Below are 22,070 nucleotides of genomic sequence, written 5' to 3'. Positions count from 1 at the left end.
TTTAAAGTTTTAAGGCTATCCAATTTTTAAATGTTTTTAGTTACACTGTCATCAAATGTGAGCTTTTGTCATTTATTGCAACATAGATTTAATTATTAAATTATTGAAGCAGTAAGTTTTTGGTATTCCAAAATAAAGTTAAAAGGTAGGCATGGTTCGGTACTTTTACTTCCAGCTATAGTGGTGACCTCACTGTACTGCTATGAATTGGTCTTTCAGAATTTTATTTAATTTATTCGGGATACTTTAGATTGTGTTTGTGCATTTATATTATGGATGGCTCTGTTGATTCACATCACCTTAGACAAATATTTCTTAAAGTAAGTTCTGTAATTGATAGGCTGGTATTACTTGTAAGCCAAGAATAAATAGGCCTAGGCTATCTAAAAGAATGAAATTTCTTAATCATTGTTAAAAGCTATTTATCTGTGGGTTCACTTGATTTTTCCTGTACATATATTTACCATTTTGTTGAATATATACCGGTAAATATATATTGTATTATATGTATTTTCTAAAAATAAAACTTCTGTAAGTTCTGTTTAAGTGATAACCAAGTTGAGGTTACTGTAAAGTATTAGCATTTTGTAATTATGTGGTTGGTATAATGCATAGTAAATTATATCAGACTCAATCATTTTATTGCTTTGAAAAACATAATATGTATTGACAGCAAAATTCACACTCTTAAAATCTGTTTTCACTTGTGGTGGACCCTAGTATATTTTTACAATAAAGCATGAAAAAGTGGTTGTATGTATATCATATATAGTGATTCCCCCAAACACGAATTTTTGGTAAAATTACCCCAAACACGAATTTCAAAATAAACAGGCTAATATTTGTTCAAACTCAAAAACTGAAATGGCACAGGCAAGAAGATTGCTATCCCTATTTCTGCACTAAAAATTAGGCCAAAACCGCTTTTCAGATTTTAGCAATCAGCAAATGTTTGGCCTAGTCCCAAAACCCTTTCCCTAATAAAATTGAAACTTTCTGACCGTCTGCACTAACTTTGCTGTTAAATCTCTTCTAGTGAACCTAGAATGACCATTGAAAGATTAATGAAATCAGAAAAGAATACTCTACCACCTTGCGGCAAATAAAGTTCGAAACAGCAACCACTACATAGCGATAGCAAGAAGCGCGTTTAGAGCAATTTTACCACTGCGTAATAGCGACCATGCTTTTTTCCAGGGATGCCAGGTTGGCATTTGTAATGCCAAATTTCATAAATTTGGAATTTTTTTATGTTGTTTGGCATGAAAAAAATCCTGTTAGGCATTTTTTCAAAATTGTTTTTCTGAAGAATACGGTACTCTCAAGAATGAAGATAGCTAGGTTGTGCAACAGCAGCAAGTGTAGGCTGAGCTTTTTTGCAGTTTTACCCATTTTTTACCAATTCCATGATTTATTAATGAAGAAACCTTCGATTTTGCTCCGATTTGCCTATTTGGCATTTTTTTTTAGGTCATTTGGCATTTTTTGTTTAGTTGTTTGGCATTTTTTCCATAAGTGGACCTGGCAACCCTGCTTTTTTCATATCCGTTTTCTTCTTCGTCGTATGATGCTGTGTTGTTGATTTTAATTTCTTTAATAAATTTCTTTTTTCCACTGTTGCGTTGTGTAATAGCTCAGTTGGTTAGCACCCGATAGCTCAGTTGGTTAGCGCATGACTTCTGGAACGAAAAAGCTTGAAGATCAAGCGGTGCTGGTTCGACTCTCTGGGTGTGAGTTTGAGCAACGCACTTTAAGGGCAGCTTTCCATTATGTGCACCTAATTAATTGAATAATTCCGCGGCAACAACAATTTAACAATCGGAAATTTCGTTCTGTCAACCTCGGTGACAGGCCTGCGTCAGCGGTTGAAAGCCACTGTTAGTAGACTATGTGAAACTGTCAGTATTAAGATCTCAAAGAAGCTTTATTAATCAAAGGATAAAGTTTTCCTCAATAAATCCTTTGTTCCATTACATTCAGTTATGTACGGTGACCATTTTCTTGGGTGTTTACTTAATCTATTCGGACCCTTCTTCCATGAGCAACACAAGATCCGCCCTGATAGCTCAGTTGGTTAGCGCGTGACTTCTGGAACGAAGAAGCTTCAAGATCAAGCTGCGCTGGTTCGACTCTTGGGGTGTGCGCTTGAGCAACGCACGTTAACGACTGCTCTCCATTCAGCGGCATCTAATGGATGGAATAATTCCCCAGCAACAAGACTTCAACAATCGGAAACTTCACATGGTCAAGCTCGGTGACTGGGCCTACGCCAGTGATTCAAAGCCTCTGCAAATATGCGAAACTCCCAGGTTTAAGCTCTGCAAGAAGCTTTCCCAGTCCGAGGATAAAGATTCAATCAATCAATTGAGTAATGTTATCTCTGCTATTGTGTTCTCAAGTCTTTAAAATTTTTGGATTGATATTTTTTCACTAAATAAATAAAAATTAGGAAAATTGCGGATCCGAGGAAATTTATGCATATTTTCCTACCGACCAACATCGTTTTCGGGATCCATTACGCCAAGGTTTGTTCTTTTTTTCAAATGAAACTATGTGAAAATAATCAGTAGGTATGCAGGAGCTAACCATGTCAAATGGAAGCAAATTTATTACGAAATAAACGTGCAATTGAAAAAAACTTATTATCCACGAACTTCCCCAACTGCGCATTTACGCATTAAGAATTCTTCCTCTTCCTCGAAAATGCTTCCCCCATGTGACGCTTTTCTTCCGTCTATCCGAAGTTGATGGAGTTTTTGCCTGAAATAAATTGTTTTGTAAGGTAGACGCAAGTATCTAGAAGTGGATTACCACCAAAAAAATATATCTTCAGAATTAAAGAGTGGGTGATGAAAAACATTTCGTGCTTCAAAAAAAAAATTCGTGTTTGGGGGATTGACCATATCAGGTAAAATATCGGAATCAATTTCTGTAAATAAATGGTTCTCATTACCTTGACAACATTGTAAATGAAGTATTCTCTCCAGTATGCCACTTTGCAAAAAGAAGGGGAGTGGTTTATGACTTCATCCGATTTCATTCGGTCTTTTCTGAAAATGCTTCCTCATGCAAATTACAATCGAACATCGGTGGATTTACTTGCTGCAGCAGCGAATTCAACTAAAAATGGGTAAACTTTTTTTTTTTGTGCCGATTCATAAGTAAGTTAGGTTTGTTTCGTGTTGTTTGGGATATTGAAAGTCAATGTACAATAAATTTGAACCTAGGGATAAGAAATAGTTTATTTTATAATGTTGCTTGTACCAAATTGCAATTGCACAAAGTGATGTGCCAAAATAGAAATTGTAATATTTGAAAGTCTCCATTACAATCAAGAAATGTTTTTAGAAAACCCAAAAGTATATGTTTTGGTTTCAGACTAATTTCTTGGCCAGAATTTCAAGCGTTTGAAGCTGTGTTGAACTTACCTGACTCTCTTTACCATGTTGCTTTCCAAATGTTTGATATGAACTGTAGTGGCAAGATTACATTCGGTAGGTGCATATTTATTCCTTGTGAAAGTTACATACAGCACGTAACTGCAATATTTGGATTGGGAGTCGACTGCGATGAGATTCTGAAGCTTGAAACAACTTACCAGTACTATTGAGTATTGATGTTTCACAGTTTATCACAGTCGACTGTCAATATACGGTGATGACCGGAAGTCTCACTACTAAAATGATTGGTACAATGGCATGGTTGGTGAAGCACAAATGCCCTATGTTCTAGTGAGTGCTTTATCATCTGGTAATAACCATGAAGAACAACTTTATTTCTGCAAGATAAATGTCTATTTTTGAAGTCTACGTTCATTTGTAATTTTTGTTTGTATCTCCAGTTAATTTATCAGCTGCCAGCAAAAGTTACCTTTTTAAATCTTAACGCGTTTTTATTTGTGCAGATGAAGTCAAAACCTTATTCAGCAAGACTATTTGCCACCAACGCATTCCTTTCACGTGGGATTGTAAATTCATTCATCTCCACTTCGGTTTGAAGAAAGATAAAACATTAAACTACTTTGAATTTACCCAGTTCTTGCAAGTAGGTGGAAATTATAAACTTAGCTTAACATTAAAACAATTTGGGTAGAGAGGTAACTCTTTTAAACCATAAACAGACATAACTAAGCAACAACACTACATTGAACATTATAAAAACAAAAAACAACAAGCGAACGTTTTCGGCTAGTCATATAGCCCTTTTCAAGCTTATAAGAAAAATACATTATTGAAAGAAATGCTAAAGAATCATATAGTATCACAGCAAAAATATGGTCAAATCTAAACATTTGAGAAACTGCCTCGCTCACACAAAATGATAACTGAAAATTACACAGCGCAACGGGTCAAGTATTTCAGAGGTAAAAATAATTGATTGTTCAGACAAGGACTCAGGCAGATTACGCAAGAAAGACAGAAGCACAAGAGATAGTGGCACAAAACAAACTAGGCTACGGTACCCGATAATTTCCTTTCAGTCCAAGCTGTAGGCCACACATTTGTTGATCCAAACTAATCATTTTAATTATTCAAAAGTACTAAACTTATAGACATTAAACATGATTTTTTTTTGTAACATTTTATTTTTTTATTTTCCCTTCATATCTTAAATTTTCTGAAGGTGTTGCGACCGTGCCAAATTTCTTTCAACTTAATAACTTACTTCGATCACAAGCACGTTATAACGTTCGCGTTTTGTCGCGTCTACCTTTTTCTACACCTTTGCTATGTTGACGTGTATTGTTTTTGATATCATTATCAGAAATAAAAACAACTGAATTGACATGACGAATTCAAACACGTTTTAATGTTCGCGTTTTGTCGCTTCTACCTTTGCTATGTTGACGTGTATTGTTTTTCATATGATGGTCAGAAATAAAAACAACTCAACTGAACTGACATAACGAATTTTAATTTAATAGATCAAACATTTTATTTTTATTCCTTTCTGCACGATTTCAACGTTTAGCGATGTTAAAACGATGTAATAACGGCAATTATAATTAGGCTACGGTACCCGATAATTTTCTTTCAAAAATTTTAAAAACTCGCCGAATAGGGCACTCGCCGAAAAAGGCTCTCGCCGAATAGGGAACTCGCCGAATCGGACTAGCCGAATCGGACTCGCCGAATTGGACTCGCCGAATAGTAGCAGACCCGTTCAAAATACATGAATGTTACTACCGTACTGAGAATAAATGTTTTCTCAATTAACTGGATGGCTCTAATTTTCAGGAACTTCAAATGGAACACGCCCTTCAAGCATTCCAGAGGTTTGACGTGAGGATGGAAGGACACATCCCTGTCCTCGCATTTAAAGAGATTATGGAAACGATACGGCCCCATTTGCTCACCGATGTTGTCAATGAGAAGTTGATTGCTGTAATTAAAATGCATATCTTTGTTGTCGGAGAAAACTGTTTTGTGTCTTCATGGTTAATTTTTGTTCAATTTCAATCTAATCCAGGTGTGTTAAAATGAAAATTGTTTTTCTAATGATGATTAACATATAATGTCAACGTAATCAAGTTTGTCAACTTTCCTGACATTGTCAAAGTAATAGACTTGATTAAACTGATGATGACAGCTCATTCTTTTGACATCCCTGTCTAAACCAACTGCTACGCGTTTACCTGCTGCGTTAACAGATCGGCGACTGCTTGATACTGGAATCGATGCAGAGTCCCAGCATGGCTGTAAATTGCACAATAGCCACTAAGAATTTTGTGTGGCTCTGATGTGGAGTGGATGGAATATTTATGCTTTTATGGCCTACTATTGTGGTAACTTTGCCAAAAGAAATCCCGAAGATTATCTCCGATACTTCCCCAGACAGCAGAATTTGTTATTTTAACATTGATTCAACGTCTGCAGACGTTGAATCAATGTTAAAATGCAGAATGTAAAAATATCGGAAATTGCTGTCTGGGTTGTTGTATTTTTTGCGGCAAAGTTGTGTTCTCCTTCGAATAAAATAACTTTTTTTTTTATCAAAATTTTCTACAACATTTCGCACCAGCTTCTTTAAATCCCAGGTCATGGTGGGGTCAGGGCAGCAGTTGGTCAGCTTCACTTACTTCCAAGCCTTTCAAACTTTACTGAAGAACATGGAACTTGTGAAGAAAGTCTACGAGAGCGTTGTAGGGAAGAATGACTCAAGTGCGGTCACGAAAGGTAATCTTACCCAGTCAGCTAAAGTTTCCTATTTTACATCGTTTCAACGTCTAGGGACGTTTAAGATAATAATAAAAGGTGTTCGGAGAAACTTGTACTTTTGACAAATGTCAAGGTAATAAAGCATCTGTGGTCCGTACTTTCCATAGCTTCTAAGGTAACTGATTTCAGAGGAATTTCTACTCGGAGCCCAACGGATCTCACGAATGACCCCGCTCGAGGTCGACTTGTTGTTCCAGTTGAGTGATCTTTGCGGAGATAAGGGGAGAATCACGATGAGCACGATAGAGGCCATCACCCCCCTAGAGGAGGGGTCTCTACCGTACAGCATTGCCATGCAGCAGAAGGTAAAACGATGTAATCCCGATCAAAAGTCACGGTCTCGCAGAGAAAAAAAACTTTCTGTTACTTAATAATTCAACTGTACATCAGATCAGCTTCAAGCTTTTTTTCTGATTCTGAGTTTGTATACTTTGGAACTGCTTCATGGTAGTAGTTAATAGCATTTATCTTAAATTCAATATTTCTTTTCCAGGAAATCAAACAGCACCGCTCTGTGCTGCTCACGGTGGCCGAAAATGCATACCGATTCGGTCTCGGTGTTATCGCTGGAGGTAAGGACGCAAGTTCGTGTTTTGAATATGTGCTACGCAACAGCTAAATTTTTTACTCATTGCATTTTGTCTCAACTTCTGTCGTATTGGAAACCTGCGACTCGAGCGATCTCTGAAGAAGAGTGTCAGTTTTAATGAGCTTTGTGAAGTTATCGTTGCCACGGTTTAGCACATACCTGTTCATTTATAAATTGATCAGTGACAGACAGTTGTGGGGAAAGTTTACCCATTATAGGAAATAACAGCATTTGTAAATACACAATACTTACATTTTTGACAATATAGTACTAAGGAGCGCGTTGGAATCGGAACCAAATAACAAACGTTGTTGTGCGCAGGTGTGGGTGCTACAGCAGTCTACCCGATAGACCTCGTCAAAACAAGGCTGCAGAACCAGAGATCGACTGGTTCATTTGTTGGGGAGCTCATGTACCGGAACAGCTTTGATTGTTTTTTCAAGGTTTAGGCCTATACATTTTTTTTCTTTTAAAAAATTTTTTTTTTTATCAATTTTTGTATAAAGTTGTCCATATGTAATTTTGAGATTTGCAAACAAATCTCGAGAGTTACAAGTATCTGTGAAGCGTGTTGTTTGTCATTTCAGGTGCTTCGTCACGAAGGTTTTTTGGGACTTTATAGGGGCCTTATCCCTCAACTGGTGGGCGTGGGACCGGAGAAAGCCATCAAACTAACGGTAAGGTAAAGGTAACACCAAACAAACTACAGTCTACAAACTATAATACGTGCTTCATGTCTACAGTTGCTTGATGCTTCTGGAACTCTCACAGACTTGTTGTTTTTGATATGGGCAAGCACCATTCACCTTGTTCGACTAACTTATAAGCAGATTGGTCAATGTCTTCGTTAGGGGCTTGGTTCGATTCTAAATTGGGCCAGGCCAAAGACGCAAAAATGATTCCGTTTGTGTTAAAGGTCAATAGAGGACAAAATGAAAAAATAACGTCGAGTTGTCGAAAAATGATATTGATTTGATCAGAATTTGTCACCGCTTCTTTACAGATGAATGACTTTGTGCGAGACCAAGTCCGTAAAGATGGAAAGGTCCCAATGTGGGGCGAGGTGCTCGCCGGAGGAATTGTAAGTTGATAGAGAGCCAATGAACGACCTTTTTACGTTGCTTCACCTTAAGCATTCAGTTAAATTCGATGTTACCATGGTTGGTGCACTCTAAATCGTAGTTTAACTCCGATGAAGCTGCTTTTGTGTGCTACCGCTGTTCAACTCATAATCAAAATTGTCCTGTTCGAAACTGGTAACAGTACGTGGTTTATTCCAGTCCGCAAAGTTTTTGTTTTTACATCGTTTTCACCTCGCTAGACGTTAAAACGATGTAAAAATGACAACTTTTGCTGACCATTATTATTTTTTTGACACAACTCCATTAGAATGACTGAAGAACATTATTCCCTAGGCAGGAGGCTCCCAGGTCCTCTTCACTAATCCTTTGGAGATTGTGAAAATCCGTCTGCAAGTATCTGGTGAGATAGCCGGTGGACCAAAAGTATCAGCTATCGGAGTCGTCAAAGAACTTGGGCTTCCTGGACTATACAAGGTACATCTGGGTCCGGGTGTGTTCAGATTAGAATCATTGATATGTCATAGTAAGTTATCGGCATTTTTCTTGCGTTTATCCGAAACTGATCTTCTGCTTTTAATATATCATAACTTTCCTCTCAGTGTCTAGATTACAAAGCGTTAAGGTTTCTGGGTCGTATGAATCGAAATACAGACTTCGAACGCATTTTTTGCACCAATTGCGTTCATATTTTTTAAAGCTAAAGTTTAACCATTATATATATGCTATAGTTTTTTAATTTCACTATCAAATGTTTAAGACATGACATCATTTCAAACAGATCTGTGATCCATAAAAGAGTTAACGTCAGGCATGTTACTGAGAGATTCAAATGAAGTTGTGTTCCTAGGGCGCTAGAGCTTGTCTTCTGCGAGACATTCCATTCTCCGCCATTTACTTCCCAACCTATGCGAACATCAAACAAGCACTGGCCCGTGACGACGGTCACGTGACTGCAGGAAGCCTTTTGTTGTCCGGAACTCTAGCAGGTACATTTAGTGCGAGAAATTTATTTTTTATGAAGCAATAGCTGTGGTTTCAGCGTCTTTCTACCTTAAAATGGAAAATTTTGCTATCTGGGCCGCAGTATTTTATAAGAGCATTATTGTTGACCTGGTTATGCTGCAAAACACAGATCTTATTATTACTGGTGCGTGAAAATAAAAAAACAAGCATTAACTTGTCTTTTTCGTCATGTTTGTACACAATATTTTGTGTTTCATTTTTATGAGTTACTTCAAATCTAACCCTCTCTGCTTTATCCCTCTCTCTCACTCTCGATTTTTCTTTTAATAAGCCTGGTCTTCATCCCGAAACATCAGGGTCGACCAGTTGTCTGCAGTGACTCCTCCATTTCTCTCTATCGTTGTCAGTTGTCACCTTCAATCTTCAAGCTCCAGTGTCTTTGTTGAAGGCTGATCGTATTATTTAAATCGCTCATAATGCATTTGTGAATCTTTGCTTTTTGCAACGATTTATGTCGAAAGTCGTAGTCCTTTTTTGTTCCGAGCAAGCGATCAAGGAAACAAGTCAATTTTTTTTACTTGATTGCATATAACGTCACCACCTCCTCCTCTCCAGGTGCTCCCGCCGCTTCTCTCACTACTCCTGCTGACGTCATAAAGACAAGACTGCAAGTCAAGCAGAGAGATGGTCAGACGACTTACAAAGGGGTCCTTGACTGCTGCCGTAAGGTGGGTATGCTATGCTGTTACGTTTGAACCAGTGCTCAGTTTGAAAATACGTAACTTCTACCACTCATTTTCGTTTTCCTGATGGTTGCCAAATGATTTGTGTTAGAATATCCAGATTTAGACTGCAACAAGTGAAAAACATAACTATTCAAATGTTATTTTAAGAAATGCGTAATACAGAATTTAATTACACCCAAGCACTTCATTTTTTTGAAGCAAGCTTTGGATCACCATGCTACTGCCAGACCGCAAATGCTCTATAGCACGCTTAATCACACATTATGGGGCTGTTAAAATTTTACCACCCTAAATGCAATTAATTGTTAAATTTGATAATGATCAACCCGACCGTTTGTTGTTGCATTTAAAAATGGTACTTTTTATCCAAAATCTATCGGAAATTCTGATTATGTCTGAACCACTACGCCAGATTGCCAATATTTTCAATCGCCTTGATACGCTCCAGCTTGTCTTTGTATGAATCCATATCCCAGTTAAATTTAGTGTTTACACATCTTCTACGCAGGTGTACGGAGAAGAAGGTTTTGCCGCCTTCTGGAAGGGCGCTCCTGCTCGCGTCTTCCGTTCCTCTCCCCAGTTCGGAGTCACTTTGCTCACCTACGAATTGCTCCAAAGGTTCTTTAACAAAGACTTTGGAGGAAGTAAGCCTATCGGTAAGTACGCGCTTCACTTCGATCACATGACAGGCAGCTGGCTTCGTATTGCGCTGTCATCTTTCTATTAGACCACTCAGACAAGATGCTCATGCTTGGTGACGATCTACTCTTAACTCGTAGATAAGACATCTGGATGCCAAGTTCTGAAGCACTTGCCGTCGGCGGCGTGAAATTTTGAAACTGTACTTCAGACTTTTATGCTTCCACTCAATTAATCCGGGCATGTCAACGTAGCTCCCTGCTAATAAACGTCGCTATAGAGTTACCCAACCTTCTTCATCGTTTGAGCCCTGAAGTTGGGTGGTTCATTGGTACCACTTGTTGAGCATGTGGCCACGCTTCTGACTTACAGAAACAAGTCAAACTATGAAACTATAGGAAATACGATAAAAAAACGTTTTCTGAACATCCTTAGTTGCACTTCTCCACTCTACCGTTGTACAATGTACACATTGTACAGTGCACGCTACAGTGTCAATCTTGTGCAAATCACCACCAGCGTGGTATCCAACTATCCATGCGCCAATTCTGTAATCAGTACCATCCTATAGTTTCTATGTAGGAAGGCTTGTGAGCGCTGATACTTTCGTTATTGTACAATATTCATTTGTTTAATGACTTTTGCACTTTCGTCACGTGAAATACTTAACGAGCGGAAACGGTGCTCGCAGAAAAGGTTAGCGCAAGAACAATTGATTAATTGGAATATTTGTTTGAAAGAGAGAAAGGTTTCCCCGAACCGCGTTGTCAACCAATGTTTTACCGCCATAGTTGCCGTAGTTTTATAAACATGTCCTGAAATAACAGCAGGGCTGTAGAGTCGGAGGGATTTTGACGTGTCTGGAGTCGTTAAAAAAAAGGCAGCCTCCGATTTGATACAACACGATGACCAATACCTTTTTTGTTTGCAATATTTTTTCAAAATATTGTTCCTGATTAACAGTACATTTGCGCCTCAAGAACAAGAATTTTCTCCAAATCCTTTCAATTAGGTCTGTCGCCTGATTAATTTTGTCCTTCCCGCCTAATGATCCTGTCATTTCATTCACGTTTGTCTTGCTGGTCTGTCGCATCAGCGATCGCTTGTCAGGACATTTGTATTCCACAGTCGTGACTTCCGATACTCAGGAAGAAAAGTTGTTCTTTTCACATCGTTACAACATCACTAGATGTTAAAACGATATGAAAAGACCATTATGTGTTAACTAGATTGTCAAATGAACATGTTAGAAAAATTAGAAAATACAAACACTCCATTTTGCAGGTTTTGGTCATAAGCCGAAGTATGTTCACGTGACCGACCTTCCACCAATTACACCCGACCACGTTGGTGGCTTCAGGTTGGCAGCTGCCACCTTCGCTGGGATAGAAAGCAACTTCGGGCTGGCTTTGCCGAGGTTTGAACCCGCGCCCTCCAAAACAGCGCAAGCAACTTCGAGCATAAACTAGCCAGAAATTCTGTGTCAATTTTGGTGCTTTTGTTTGGAAGAAGGTGCATTTTACTTCAGGGCTCTATTTACAGTTACAGCGGAGTTTCCTAGTAGTGGGATGAACGAATAATAAAATGCATATGGTTTTACTTGGTAGATGGGGCAACGAAGAGGTCAAACGTAAGCTAAAGAAAAAAATCGGAAGCTCTTAACTACAGTAAAATGGTTGTCGCTACAAAACAGTCGTATCACGTCTCTTGCAGTTGCAAGTTCGTGCCATATCAGCTGGCAAATTAGCTCTTTTCAATATTGTTGAATCAGTGGGGAAAAGAGCTGATTTTCTGACTGGAATCATGGCCGAAAATCTGCCAAGTTGTTCTTTTTTTACATGGAGTCAACGTCTGCAGAGGTTGGTTCAATGTTGTATAAAGCTCCAGTTTTTTTTTAGTTGTCCTGTCTCTTTCATTTGGTGCTCGATTACATCCTTGCTGTATGGTGCAACATTTTACTCGCAATTATTTATTCTGAATATCCCTTCAGTGTTTGTATTGGATGCAATCGCCCTCTCTTTACTTTGATGTTTAGTTAGAATGTTGAAACAACGTCGTTTCAACGTAAAAGCCGTCTCCATCATCCCTGTTGAAATGGGCATTGACATAAAACATTTACATCATATTGACGTCGGCTGCATAGCCGAGTGGTGAGAACACTGGAACGGCAATCGAAAGGGCGCCGGTTCGACACCGCTCAAGGGTATCCGGCTGTGCCTCTGGCAAGACACTTAAAAAAGCATGCCTGAAGGTGGACACGAAGATTGGCTTCCTTGCCTTTCCGTCCACTTAATCTAAATCTTCAACCACCGGGTTTAAGCCTGGATACGACAAACAACAGTAATATTAATGCATCAAACTTTTAGCAAGTTATAAGGTTTTCACGACCATTGTTTACAACTAGCTGGTGGTAGTTTACCATTTCGCTTAAGTTGTGTTTCAGTCATGAAATCTAAAGGTTTACAATGTGCAAGTTCAAATGGGCTTAAAAGTGAAATGAAGACTACATTTCCCAGACAACAAAATCCGTCATTTTTACATTGATTCAACGTCTGCAGACATTAAATCAATGTAAGACTGACGGATTTTGCTCTTTGTATCGAGACCCTTTCAGGAAATGTCCTTTCTGCATTGATTCAACGTTTGCAGGCTTTTTAATTCACTCTCTGTAAGACGTTGAATCGATGTACAAAAACGACTGCTTTGATGAGAAAAAAGTAAATTTTTACCACGGTGTTTCGCGTAAATTTAAGTGTTATCTGCACCTATGTCATTTCCTTCATTTTTGCTACAAAAAGTTTCAAAATGCTGTTTTTAACTACCTAAAGAACTAAATACCTATGTACGAAGTGTACATAATAAACTCAATTCAATCGTTTAACTAACCTATTTATTCCTTCTACTGTGAACGTTATACTAGAAAATAATGTTGTTTGCTACAAAATTGTGGACTACCTGTCTTGGCTATACCTCGCACTCGCCCAAGTCAAATCCCTGTTATTCTATTATGATTGTAAAAAGACGGTTAAGTGCAGCAAAAGGAAATAGCTGAGAAACATCGCTTGTTTTGCATTGTTTGCATGTGTGTGTTATTAATCGTGAAATGAAAATGACTTGCAAATTTTCACACTCCAACCAACAATATTTAAATACTCACTTTCAAGTTGGCAATTGTAAACGACGGCTCAGTTTTTATTTTTATTTACATGATATTTTGTCACTGTACATTTTTAACTTAATAAAATTCAACCAAGTTGCTCAGCTGTCAATCAACGCAGAGAAGCAGACAGTTTATTGAGACGAATGTTTCCAGCATAGTTGCCATTCTACTACTGCCTTGTCTCAGTTTATTTGCCACATGGAAAGCAAAAGATTATATAAAAATATTACATCGTGTCAGTTTGCCCAGCAGTTCTCAAATTCTTTACCTATCTTGGCAACCTCATAAGTGATTAATTACGTAACCAATACTGTCGTGATGTCATGATTTAACCTATTTTTTTTTCAATAATTTGATCAGGGACGTTGATTCTGAAACCTCAGGAGGAAAGTTCATCTTGAAAAGTGGTTGGTTTGAATCTTTATCCTTAGACTGACATGTTCCTGGTAGATTCGCATACTTGTAGAGGCTTTTGTCGCAGGGCCGGTTACAGTCACAGAGATTGGCAGAGTAAAGTTTCCGATTATTGAAATGTTGCTGGGGAAGTTGCTCAAGCGCACACCCCGGTAACCGAACCAGCGCCGCGTGATCTTGAGTTGGGCGCTCAACCACTGAGCTAACAGTCATACGATGTATGAACAAACAACAGAAGTACTTAGTGCTTACGCATGACAACCCCTGCTTTGATCGCTTGCCAAAAGACAAATTTTGTGGGAAAAGAAAAAGCCAATCATTTGGAGAGCTAATAGGTCAACATGATTTGCTGGACAATGAACTTAAAAGATGCCGCCATCTTGGAGTTTTGCGTACTCCAGTTTGGGAACCACTGAGTTAGCCCAAACCAGAACTACAATAATTAAACTACTTGCCTTTGGTACAAGCATCGAAGAGCGCAGTTTAGCCACCCGATAAAAGCGTTTACCATTGGCTTAAGTTTATATAGACCCTACCCTTGCTCAAACGTTCAGTTTCTTGAAAGTGGAGTAATATTCAAATCACTGTAACGGTCAAAGAAATGAATAGCCTATCATATGACGCCATTTTTTTATTTGTGATCCGATATGTGACGTTTTCATTGATGATAGCTCTCACTTCATGCGCCGATGCGCGTCATAAGATGTTTGTGAGAACGGTCATTTCTTAGTTCGCTTTTTAAGCAATCGCTCCCTATTGAGTTATGAAACCCTATGCGTGAATGTACAGTATGAGATCTTGTTTAGCGGAGACTGAGTTGAACCAGGCATTGGGAATCCATGTTGTGTGTTTTCAAACTATTAAATTTTTGTGGATAGACTAAAATGGCTTTGAACCGACAGACTTCACAAGACAAACAATACGAAAAGCATTTCCTTAGCATGTAAAACGACTTGAAAAACAAAACGCTAAAATGTCTCCATGACAAAGAAAAAATTGCTAAGCAATCAAATCAAGTAAAAATTGGTTCAGTTGCCACATTCGGTTTGCATAAAATCAGCGGCTTCCAGTGTTGCCATGTAGGTTTTTTAAAAATAAACTAGATGAAGCTAAAAAAAAAGACCAGAAAAACCAAATCACGGCAGAACTGTACCGGTAGGTTACCAGTTATATGCCATGGGTGTTTTTTTTGCCACAATTAGCTTTCTAAAAAATAACGCGTTAAAATATTTTTTGAAAATTTTTTGATTGGCGGTGTGCGGTGCGGTGCAGTGTCAAAGTTCCAGATAAATTGCGGTGTGCGGATAAAAATTTTGGGTTCGCTGCATCTCTAACATACAATACTGATGACAAACCACATCACGACACATGAAGCTAAACAAAAAAGACCAGAATAAGACAAATTGAAGCAGAAATAAACTAAAAAATAAGACGTAAAGTATGTCAAAAAAAACAAATATAAACCAAAAAAATAAACTAAAAAAATAAACTATAAACCAAATCGAAAAAAAAATGAACCAAACGGTTGCAAAATAAACCAGATTTGGTTTAAAAAAGACTAAAATGGTTACACTGGCGGCTTCTGAAGAGCTCTCAAAGTTTAATTAGTTGGAGTTAACTACCACAACTAACTAACATGCAAATCTCAATGCTAGTGGGCTACGTCGTGTCTTAAAATAACTGCAAAAAATGAAGGATCGCAAATGCTCCAAGTTAATTATTTCGAACAAATAATTGCTAAAATTTAGATTAAATGCAGTAATACTTAAAAGTAACTTCAGGTGATTGCATCTGACTTATTCTAGGCCTAGTTGATTTTTTTAAAAACAATTTTTACTTTACTGCTGTTTCGCTGGAACGCAATCAGTTAGATGTAGGAACTGCGAGAAAAATTATTTTATTGTAAAATGTGACACTACGTAAGGCCATTGGCACTGCTTTGCGTTATAATTCTCAATGCGCTGTTTGAAAAGGCAAAGAATAGGCTTGGGTAGGCTACAAGTTTTTTAAAAAATGTGATTAAAGGGATTGATTTGTTATTTCAAATCAAGCAACCACAGAGTAGGCGATTATCACGATACACAATAAAACTAACATTAGAACGTTTTAACTATAAGTTTTGTCTATAATCTATAACTCCAAATGTTTAGAACTTTCATTTTTTTATATAACCTAGTCTACTAAATGCCATGTTGTTGCTTGGTTTCATTTGCTTAGGGTTGAAAAAGTAGCCTATCTACCAAAATTGTTGTATTGTTCTGGTTGAAAAATAAACACGACATAAAAAAGTCCCAGTTTAAGCCAAAAATAACTAAAGGGCCATCGCGCTTCGACATACGCCGGCTTGTGAATGAGCAGTTAAAATGTAAAATATTTTATTGCATTTTCGGCAAATGATATAATGCATCATAGAAATTGACATTACGTCAAAGTTTGTTAGAAGTGTCTCCGAGAGTTTAGGCTAGGGTACCGACCAATAGGTACGTCACAACAATTCTATCGTGACGGCCATTCTAACACTTCAAGCTCGACAAATGTGATTTCCGTGAAAAATCTATTTATCAAATCATTCATCCGATGAATGAAACCATATAAGGATGTACTTAAGTTGTGAAACGTTGAAGTGCCACAAGAAAAAAAAAACGTTTTGAATTGGTTTGGAAGAGATTTGCACTTACAGACCAGCAAGAAGTTGCTTATAAATCATGGGGATTTTATTTTATGGACAGTCGTGCCTAAGAACAGCAACAAAGTAAGTTGTTGCAAATTTGTGATTTGAAAGGATTTTATTTTACCACATTCAAAAAGCAGTGTTTCCAATTAATAAATTTTCGATTAGTAGTTCAGAACTATTTAAAAAAAAAGTTTTATCTCTTTTTTTAGAAGTCAAAACAGGTTCAAGTTTGAAATTTGTTCTGTAACAGTGAAGTTAGTATTTTTTGGAATTGCAAATTTACGTTTGGTGTAAGCATCAATTTCAAGTGAAATTGACAAGTTTTTCGACTATAACCATCAGTATTATTACATTGCAAAACTGAAAACTGTTTCAGTAGTTATGACAAAAAATCACTTTACAATGATTGTATTATCTTTTAAATATTTTATCATTTTATAATGATTGGTATTGCTTTTTAAATCTCATTTCTCTCAAACGATGATGACTATGGTGGGCATGGGCGTCCGCACATAGGAGCAAAAAGGGTCAGCCGAACCCCCCTGGAAAATTGTCGGATGAAAAATGAAAAAGCGAGAACATGCAAAAATAGCATGTTCTCATGGTGGCCATTACAAAGCGCTTATGAGCGGAAAGACAGAAAGAGCAAATAAATAATAATTTTTTTTTACTAAGCATGAAAAAATGGAAAATTAAATAAATATCACCAAGAGAAAGCTATCATAACCAATGTAATATGTGTGTGCTTCAATAATAATATAGTAGTGGAACGCATGGTATAGCATCGCTGGACAAAGCTACACTCACCTGGCTCTCCACCACCTGCCCTGAAATTTGATCTAGTCTCAAACGAAAGAAGAAGAAGCAATATATTTATTGTCACCCTTCCACATCTATGGAGTTTTGAAAAATGTAGACCCTCTTTACAAGTTTGCATTTTTATCATACCATTTAGCACTTCACAATTAAAAATACATTTTTCTCAACAAAGAAAACTTTGATAGTCCCGTTTTTTAGTTATTCTAAACCAAACGCTTGTTAAACTTTTATTTTGAATTTTGTTTTTATTTTAAACTTTCTTGCAAAGCTTTTTCAATATTTTCCTTGACAGTTCATGTTGTTTGGACGTCTGCCGAATCATAAGTTGATAACGTATCAAACACAATGGCTTTTGTATTTTATTAATTATGGCTCTTAACAGACAACGAAGAGGTCCCTTAATCAGTTGTCTTGGGGTAATCTTCGTTAACTTAGGATGACCTTTAAATATTCCATTTTTTCAGTCACGAAATAGGAAAAGTTTTAATTTTAAAGCACGATTGGGTTTTATTTATATTTTGAAAATGGACATCATGGGGCTATTATGAAAGCATGTTTGCGTTCTGGCAATGTTTCAATAACATTATCGATTAATAGACTACTTGTAGAATTTTAAAAGATCTGAATAGAATTTTGTTTTTTTTTGATATGCATGATTGAAAAATGATTTTCAGTTGGCTATTTCAGTCTTTGCAAAAACCAACACTTTCAAATTAGGAATATCGAAAAATGTGGTTCATTAAGTATTTCGAAAATCATCTCTGTGGCTCGTGCAATGCGAAACGGACAAACTCTTAAAATAAGACCGAAACAAGCCGTAGCTTTGGCTAATTGCATTTTAATGCGACGGAAAAAATTAATCAAAAATCAAATTAACTTTGTTCAGCGGTTTACATTTACAATCAAGGGCAGTTTGCGCCAATTAAAATGCTAATCAAAACAACTTGCTTAATGAATCTGTCTCGATTTTGACAGAAGTTTGCATTCGGGATATTTTTTTATCAACGAAAATAGTAGCCTACTATGGAAAGAGAAAATTTTTATTAGTTTGTTTTACGATTTGGTAGACTAAAGTAATAAGACTCTAACAGTCTAACTTATTAAAATCAGCTAAAACAACAGTTGGCCAACAAAAACCTGAAAGAGTCTTTAAATATAACAATATACATTTTAAAACTTTACTGGTTGATATTTGTAAGAATAGGCATAGTTTGTTATTGGAGTTTAAGAATTATTCAGTTCCAATCAGAGTCAAATTAAACCCACAAGGAGATAGCTCTCACTTTAATCTTGAAATTATTTGCAACTTTTGGGTACAGTATTTATCATCAGACGATTGGTATTGGTTTTTAAATAAAAATAAGCTGCTTTTGGACAAAACGATATTAATTTCTGCGACCAATTTTACATTCTAATGAATAATCTTAATGGTCTTGCGCGAATCAATTTAGAATACAACTGGAAAGGTTTCGTTTCCAGCAAATGAATGCTGAAGAAAACGACGTTTCATTTTTGAAAAGTTATAATTAGCAAAGGCTAATGACGACAATTAAACAATTGGCAAAAGAAAATCTTTTTCACGGCATGAAGGAAGGTTGTGACATCAGCTTATAGGTAGGTCTTAAGCACAACATTCGATTCCGTTAACATTCTGACCTCCCAGTGAATGTTAGTGATATTTAGGATAAACTCATTTGATATCTTGATCTTCAGCGTGCTGATTGTGTCAAGAAAGGTCGTATGCCGCAATTAAAAAGTCAAAGTAAACATTGCTAATTTGTTTAGGCAGGTGAGAGATAGTACTTTTAAAGTGATTTGGCAGTGTTAGGGGTTTGTGATTAGGGTTAGGGTAAAAAAAACGTTTCTTTGGACAAAAGTTTTATAAACTGTCTGACTCTCACAAGTTTGCTGTATTTTGTTGAAACGTTTGAACTTGTGAGTGTGCAAGCAAGCTCTTAAGAAAACTTCTGTTGCAGCTTCGTGCAGACAGCAAGGGAAAAACGTGTGGCAGTGTGCAACACTTGCGGAAGCAGATAGCATTATTGTTCTTGATTTCTTGATTTTGAATCAAAATGTCACCAGTGAGCTTCCAACCAAAGCCTGCCAAAAAGTTTTGCAACCGAAAAAAAAATTGATTGCTTTTATTAGCCTGGCTGTGGTGCAGTGAAATTTCAACAGTAAGCTGTTAAAAGATGGATTATTCATGGCTTTTCTGGCATTGACTTTCAGACGATACTAAGTTCGAACGAAAAACTTTGTAATTTTTTGTAATTATAATTTAAAGAATATATTTATTAATTATTTGACCATGAAGTCCCTTCATGCCACAACGTTGATTCTCATCATTATTGCGTCACTAGCAACTATAATAACGATCTCTACCAACTACTGGTTGGTAAAAGATCAACAGACAGCTGGATTGTTCGAGATATGCACGGGATCACTTTGCCGGTACAGCGGCTTCCGAGGTAAGTTTCAAATGAATTTGATTCTGTTTGTGTCCAAATCCCTTAGCTTGGTTCAACAGCAACTCCAGATTAAGTTCTATTGTAACTAAATCATTGCTTTAGTTTTAACAATAATTAGGTGTAGATGTTTTGACTTAGTTGGGTAGCTAGGTGCTAAGAAGTCTGGTCGACTACCAAAGGGACATTGGTTTGACTGCAATAAAAAGCATGCGACTTTGTTTTGGCAAAACCATTTGATTGAAGGTGAACGCAAAGATTGACTGTTTCAATTACTCGTCTAGTTGATTCAAAATTTCAATCCTTAACACGAAATTGGATAAAGCAATTGGCTTTGTTTACATCCCAAATTTGAACATGAAAATCGTGCATCAAAAAAATGTGCAATGAAACACCAGATCTGGCTAAAAAATATTTTTATATGTAATAACTCGCTGCTCAATTACATTTGCCGAGCAAAACATCAATAAATTTTGTTATTTTTTTCCAGCATCCTCAGTCGTAGTAGCTGTGCTATTCATCGCCAGTCTGATTGAAATGTTGGTTGGTTCAATCGTTTTATTTGTTGCTTGGAATAAATCAAAACTGTCCCTTCAGAAGATTGGAACCGCACTTGTGATGTTAGCAAGTAAGTCATAAGCAAGTGTGTGTGTTTGTTCTGTGTATACAGCTCGTTCATCCTAATTTCAAACTCGTGAATTTTTTGTTGTTGTTTGGAATGTGTCTTGAAGACAAATCAATTGTCAAAAGCAGTAACCTATAAGACAATAAAAAATTATTTTGTAAAAAATGATTTCTAATATAGTCCGCCCCGATAGCTCAATTGGTTAGAGCGTGACTTCTGGAACGAAGAAGCTTCAAGATCAAGCAGCGTTGGTTCGATTCTCGGGGTGTGCGCTTGAGCAACGCATCCTAAGGACTGCTCTCTAAGGACTTTAGCGGCACCTAATAAATGGAATAATTTCCCGGCAACAACACTTCAACAATAGAAAACTTCACTCTGTCAATCTCGGTAGCCGGCCCTGCGTCAAAAGCCTCTACAAGTATGCGAAATTACCAGGAATAACCAATCAAGGCTTTGTCACTCCGAGGATAAAAATTCAAATCAAAGCCTACGCAACGTTACCATTTTACTCAAGTCATCTGTTTATTCGATTCTTGTTTGGTAAAGTGACTGTCATAAAAACAAACTTATATTTGCAGCTTTACAATACTTTATTGGATGTGGAGTTTTCACATGGTTCACAGCTCCTACACATCCAAAGTTATCACGTTGGGGTTTGAGTTATGCCCTCGCGTGGGGGGTTGCCGTTTTGTCTTTTCTGTCATCAACATTATGTCTTCATCTTTTATCAAGTAAGTTGAAGCAAATATTTTGAACTTAATTGATAAGAAAGTTTTTGCCCATGTTTAATTTTGTCAATCTTCAGCTTAGCCTAAAGAACAGAAGAAAAATAATTCCTTATCTGAGCAGCAGGCTACGTGTTTGATTTAACATTCTAATCTTAGAGTGCTGATGAAGCCATAACACTATAAATGAAAACACACTGACTTTTGTCGATTTTAAGAACATTTTGTAACTGCTTTTCAAGATTATCCGCTAGGTGGCGTTATTTTTAATAATAGTGGTATTGTGAAAGAGCTCATTAGGTGAAAGCAGCAGAGTTTTGGATATTATTTTAATTTTTGCATTTTGTATAGATTTAAAACGCAAAACTAGAGCATTGCAGTTAGACCTTGCGACCGAGTTACACAAATTGATTAATGAACAAATTGTCTTTTAATTAATTGGCCGATCATCAAGGATATGTCGAACATGAAAGAAAGATGGCTGTAAGCCGATAACTCACTAAAATCCATGTATTGATAATCTAGAGCACACACAATTAAGCTTCTGTTCAATAACCATTTTTTTAACAAACTCTGGGAAAATCATAACTTTTTTGGTAAAAAAAACCCAGATATTTTTAATCTATCCTGACACGAAGTTTGGTTATTATCATTCAATCACGTTTCTGGAACACTTTTAGGAAGAAACCTTTTCAAACCTTACGTAAGTTGGATCCAAGTCAACACAAACCTTAAAACACAAAAGTTTGCACTAATTAAACACCTATTTTATGGAGTGCTCTGTCTCTTGTAGAAACCAAAGAAGAAACTTCGCAAGACATTACCAAGCCAAGACACGGTTCCTCTGAAGACTCTGTGCCGATGGAGAAGAGTGGAAGTTTTGTTTAATTTATTTTGTTTGGCTTTTTGATATTTATGAACGCGCCATTGAATAAAATCGTTGCTTTTATA

At 36.9% G+C, this 22,070-nt stretch overlaps 2 protein-coding genes across 2 annotated transcripts; both read left to right on the top strand.

The window, feature by feature from the left end:
• Nucleotides 1–272: 272 nt before the first annotated feature.
• LOC145787084 (electrogenic aspartate/glutamate antiporter SLC25A13, mitochondrial-like) lies at nucleotides 273–13,494 on the top strand. Its single transcript, XM_082598802.1, has 16 exons — nucleotides 273–320; nucleotides 2,988–3,130; nucleotides 3,379–3,494; nucleotides 3,905–4,044; nucleotides 5,238–5,384; nucleotides 6,038–6,176; nucleotides 6,348–6,523; nucleotides 6,712–6,790; nucleotides 7,129–7,250; nucleotides 7,395–7,484; nucleotides 7,811–7,888; nucleotides 8,223–8,363; nucleotides 8,737–8,875; nucleotides 9,468–9,580; nucleotides 10,107–10,254; nucleotides 11,522–13,494. The coding sequence occupies exons 1-16, from the start codon at nucleotides 273–275 to the stop codon at nucleotides 11,704–11,706; spliced, it is 2,004 nt and encodes a 667-aa protein (XP_082454928.1). The 3' UTR covers nucleotides 11,707–13,494.
• A 6,077-nt stretch (nucleotides 13,495–19,571) lies between these two features.
• On the top strand, nucleotides 19,572–22,045 carry LOC145787325 (uncharacterized). The gene is made up of 4 exons (XM_082599050.1): nucleotides 19,572–19,772; nucleotides 20,260–20,397; nucleotides 20,973–21,125; nucleotides 21,913–22,045. The coding sequence occupies exons 1-4, from the start codon at nucleotides 19,613–19,615 to the stop codon at nucleotides 22,005–22,007; spliced, it is 546 nt and encodes a 181-aa protein (XP_082455176.1). The 5' UTR covers nucleotides 19,572–19,612; the 3' UTR covers nucleotides 22,008–22,045.
• The last annotated feature ends 25 nt before the right edge of the window (nucleotides 22,046–22,070 follow it).

The sequence above is a fragment of the Aplidium turbinatum genome, chromosome 18, assembly GCF_918807975.1.
Source record: "Aplidium turbinatum chromosome 18, kaAplTurb1.1, whole genome shotgun sequence".
NCBI classification, from domain to species: domain Eukaryota; kingdom Metazoa; phylum Chordata; class Ascidiacea; order Aplousobranchia; family Polyclinidae; genus Aplidium; species Aplidium turbinatum.
This window is presented reverse-complemented; position numbering and strand designations above follow the sequence as displayed.

Bases quoted from the DNA above. Each gene is read 5' to 3' on its own strand.
- LOC145787084 (XM_082598802.1), top strand. From the start codon at position 273: ATGGATGGCTCTGTTGATTCACATCACCTTAGACAAATATTTCTTAAA. The intron at 6,791-7,128 runs GTAAGGACGCAA...TGTTGTGCGCAG, and splicing joins TCTCGGTGTTATCGCTGGAG to GTGTGGGTGCTACAGCAGTC. The intron at 7,889-8,222 runs GTAAGTTGATAG...ATTATTCCCTAG, and splicing joins AGGTGCTCGCCGGAGGAATT to GCAGGAGGCTCCCAGGTCCT.
- LOC145787325 (XM_082599050.1), top strand. From the start codon at position 19,613: ATGAAGTCCCTTCATGCCACAACGTTGATTCTCATCATTATTGCGTCA. The intron at 19,773-20,259 runs GTAAGTTTCAAA...ATTTTTTTCCAG, and splicing joins CCGGTACAGCGGCTTCCGAG to CATCCTCAGTCGTAGTAGCT. The intron at 20,398-20,972 runs GTAAGTCATAAG...TTATATTTGCAG, and splicing joins CGCACTTGTGATGTTAGCAA to CTTTACAATACTTTATTGGA.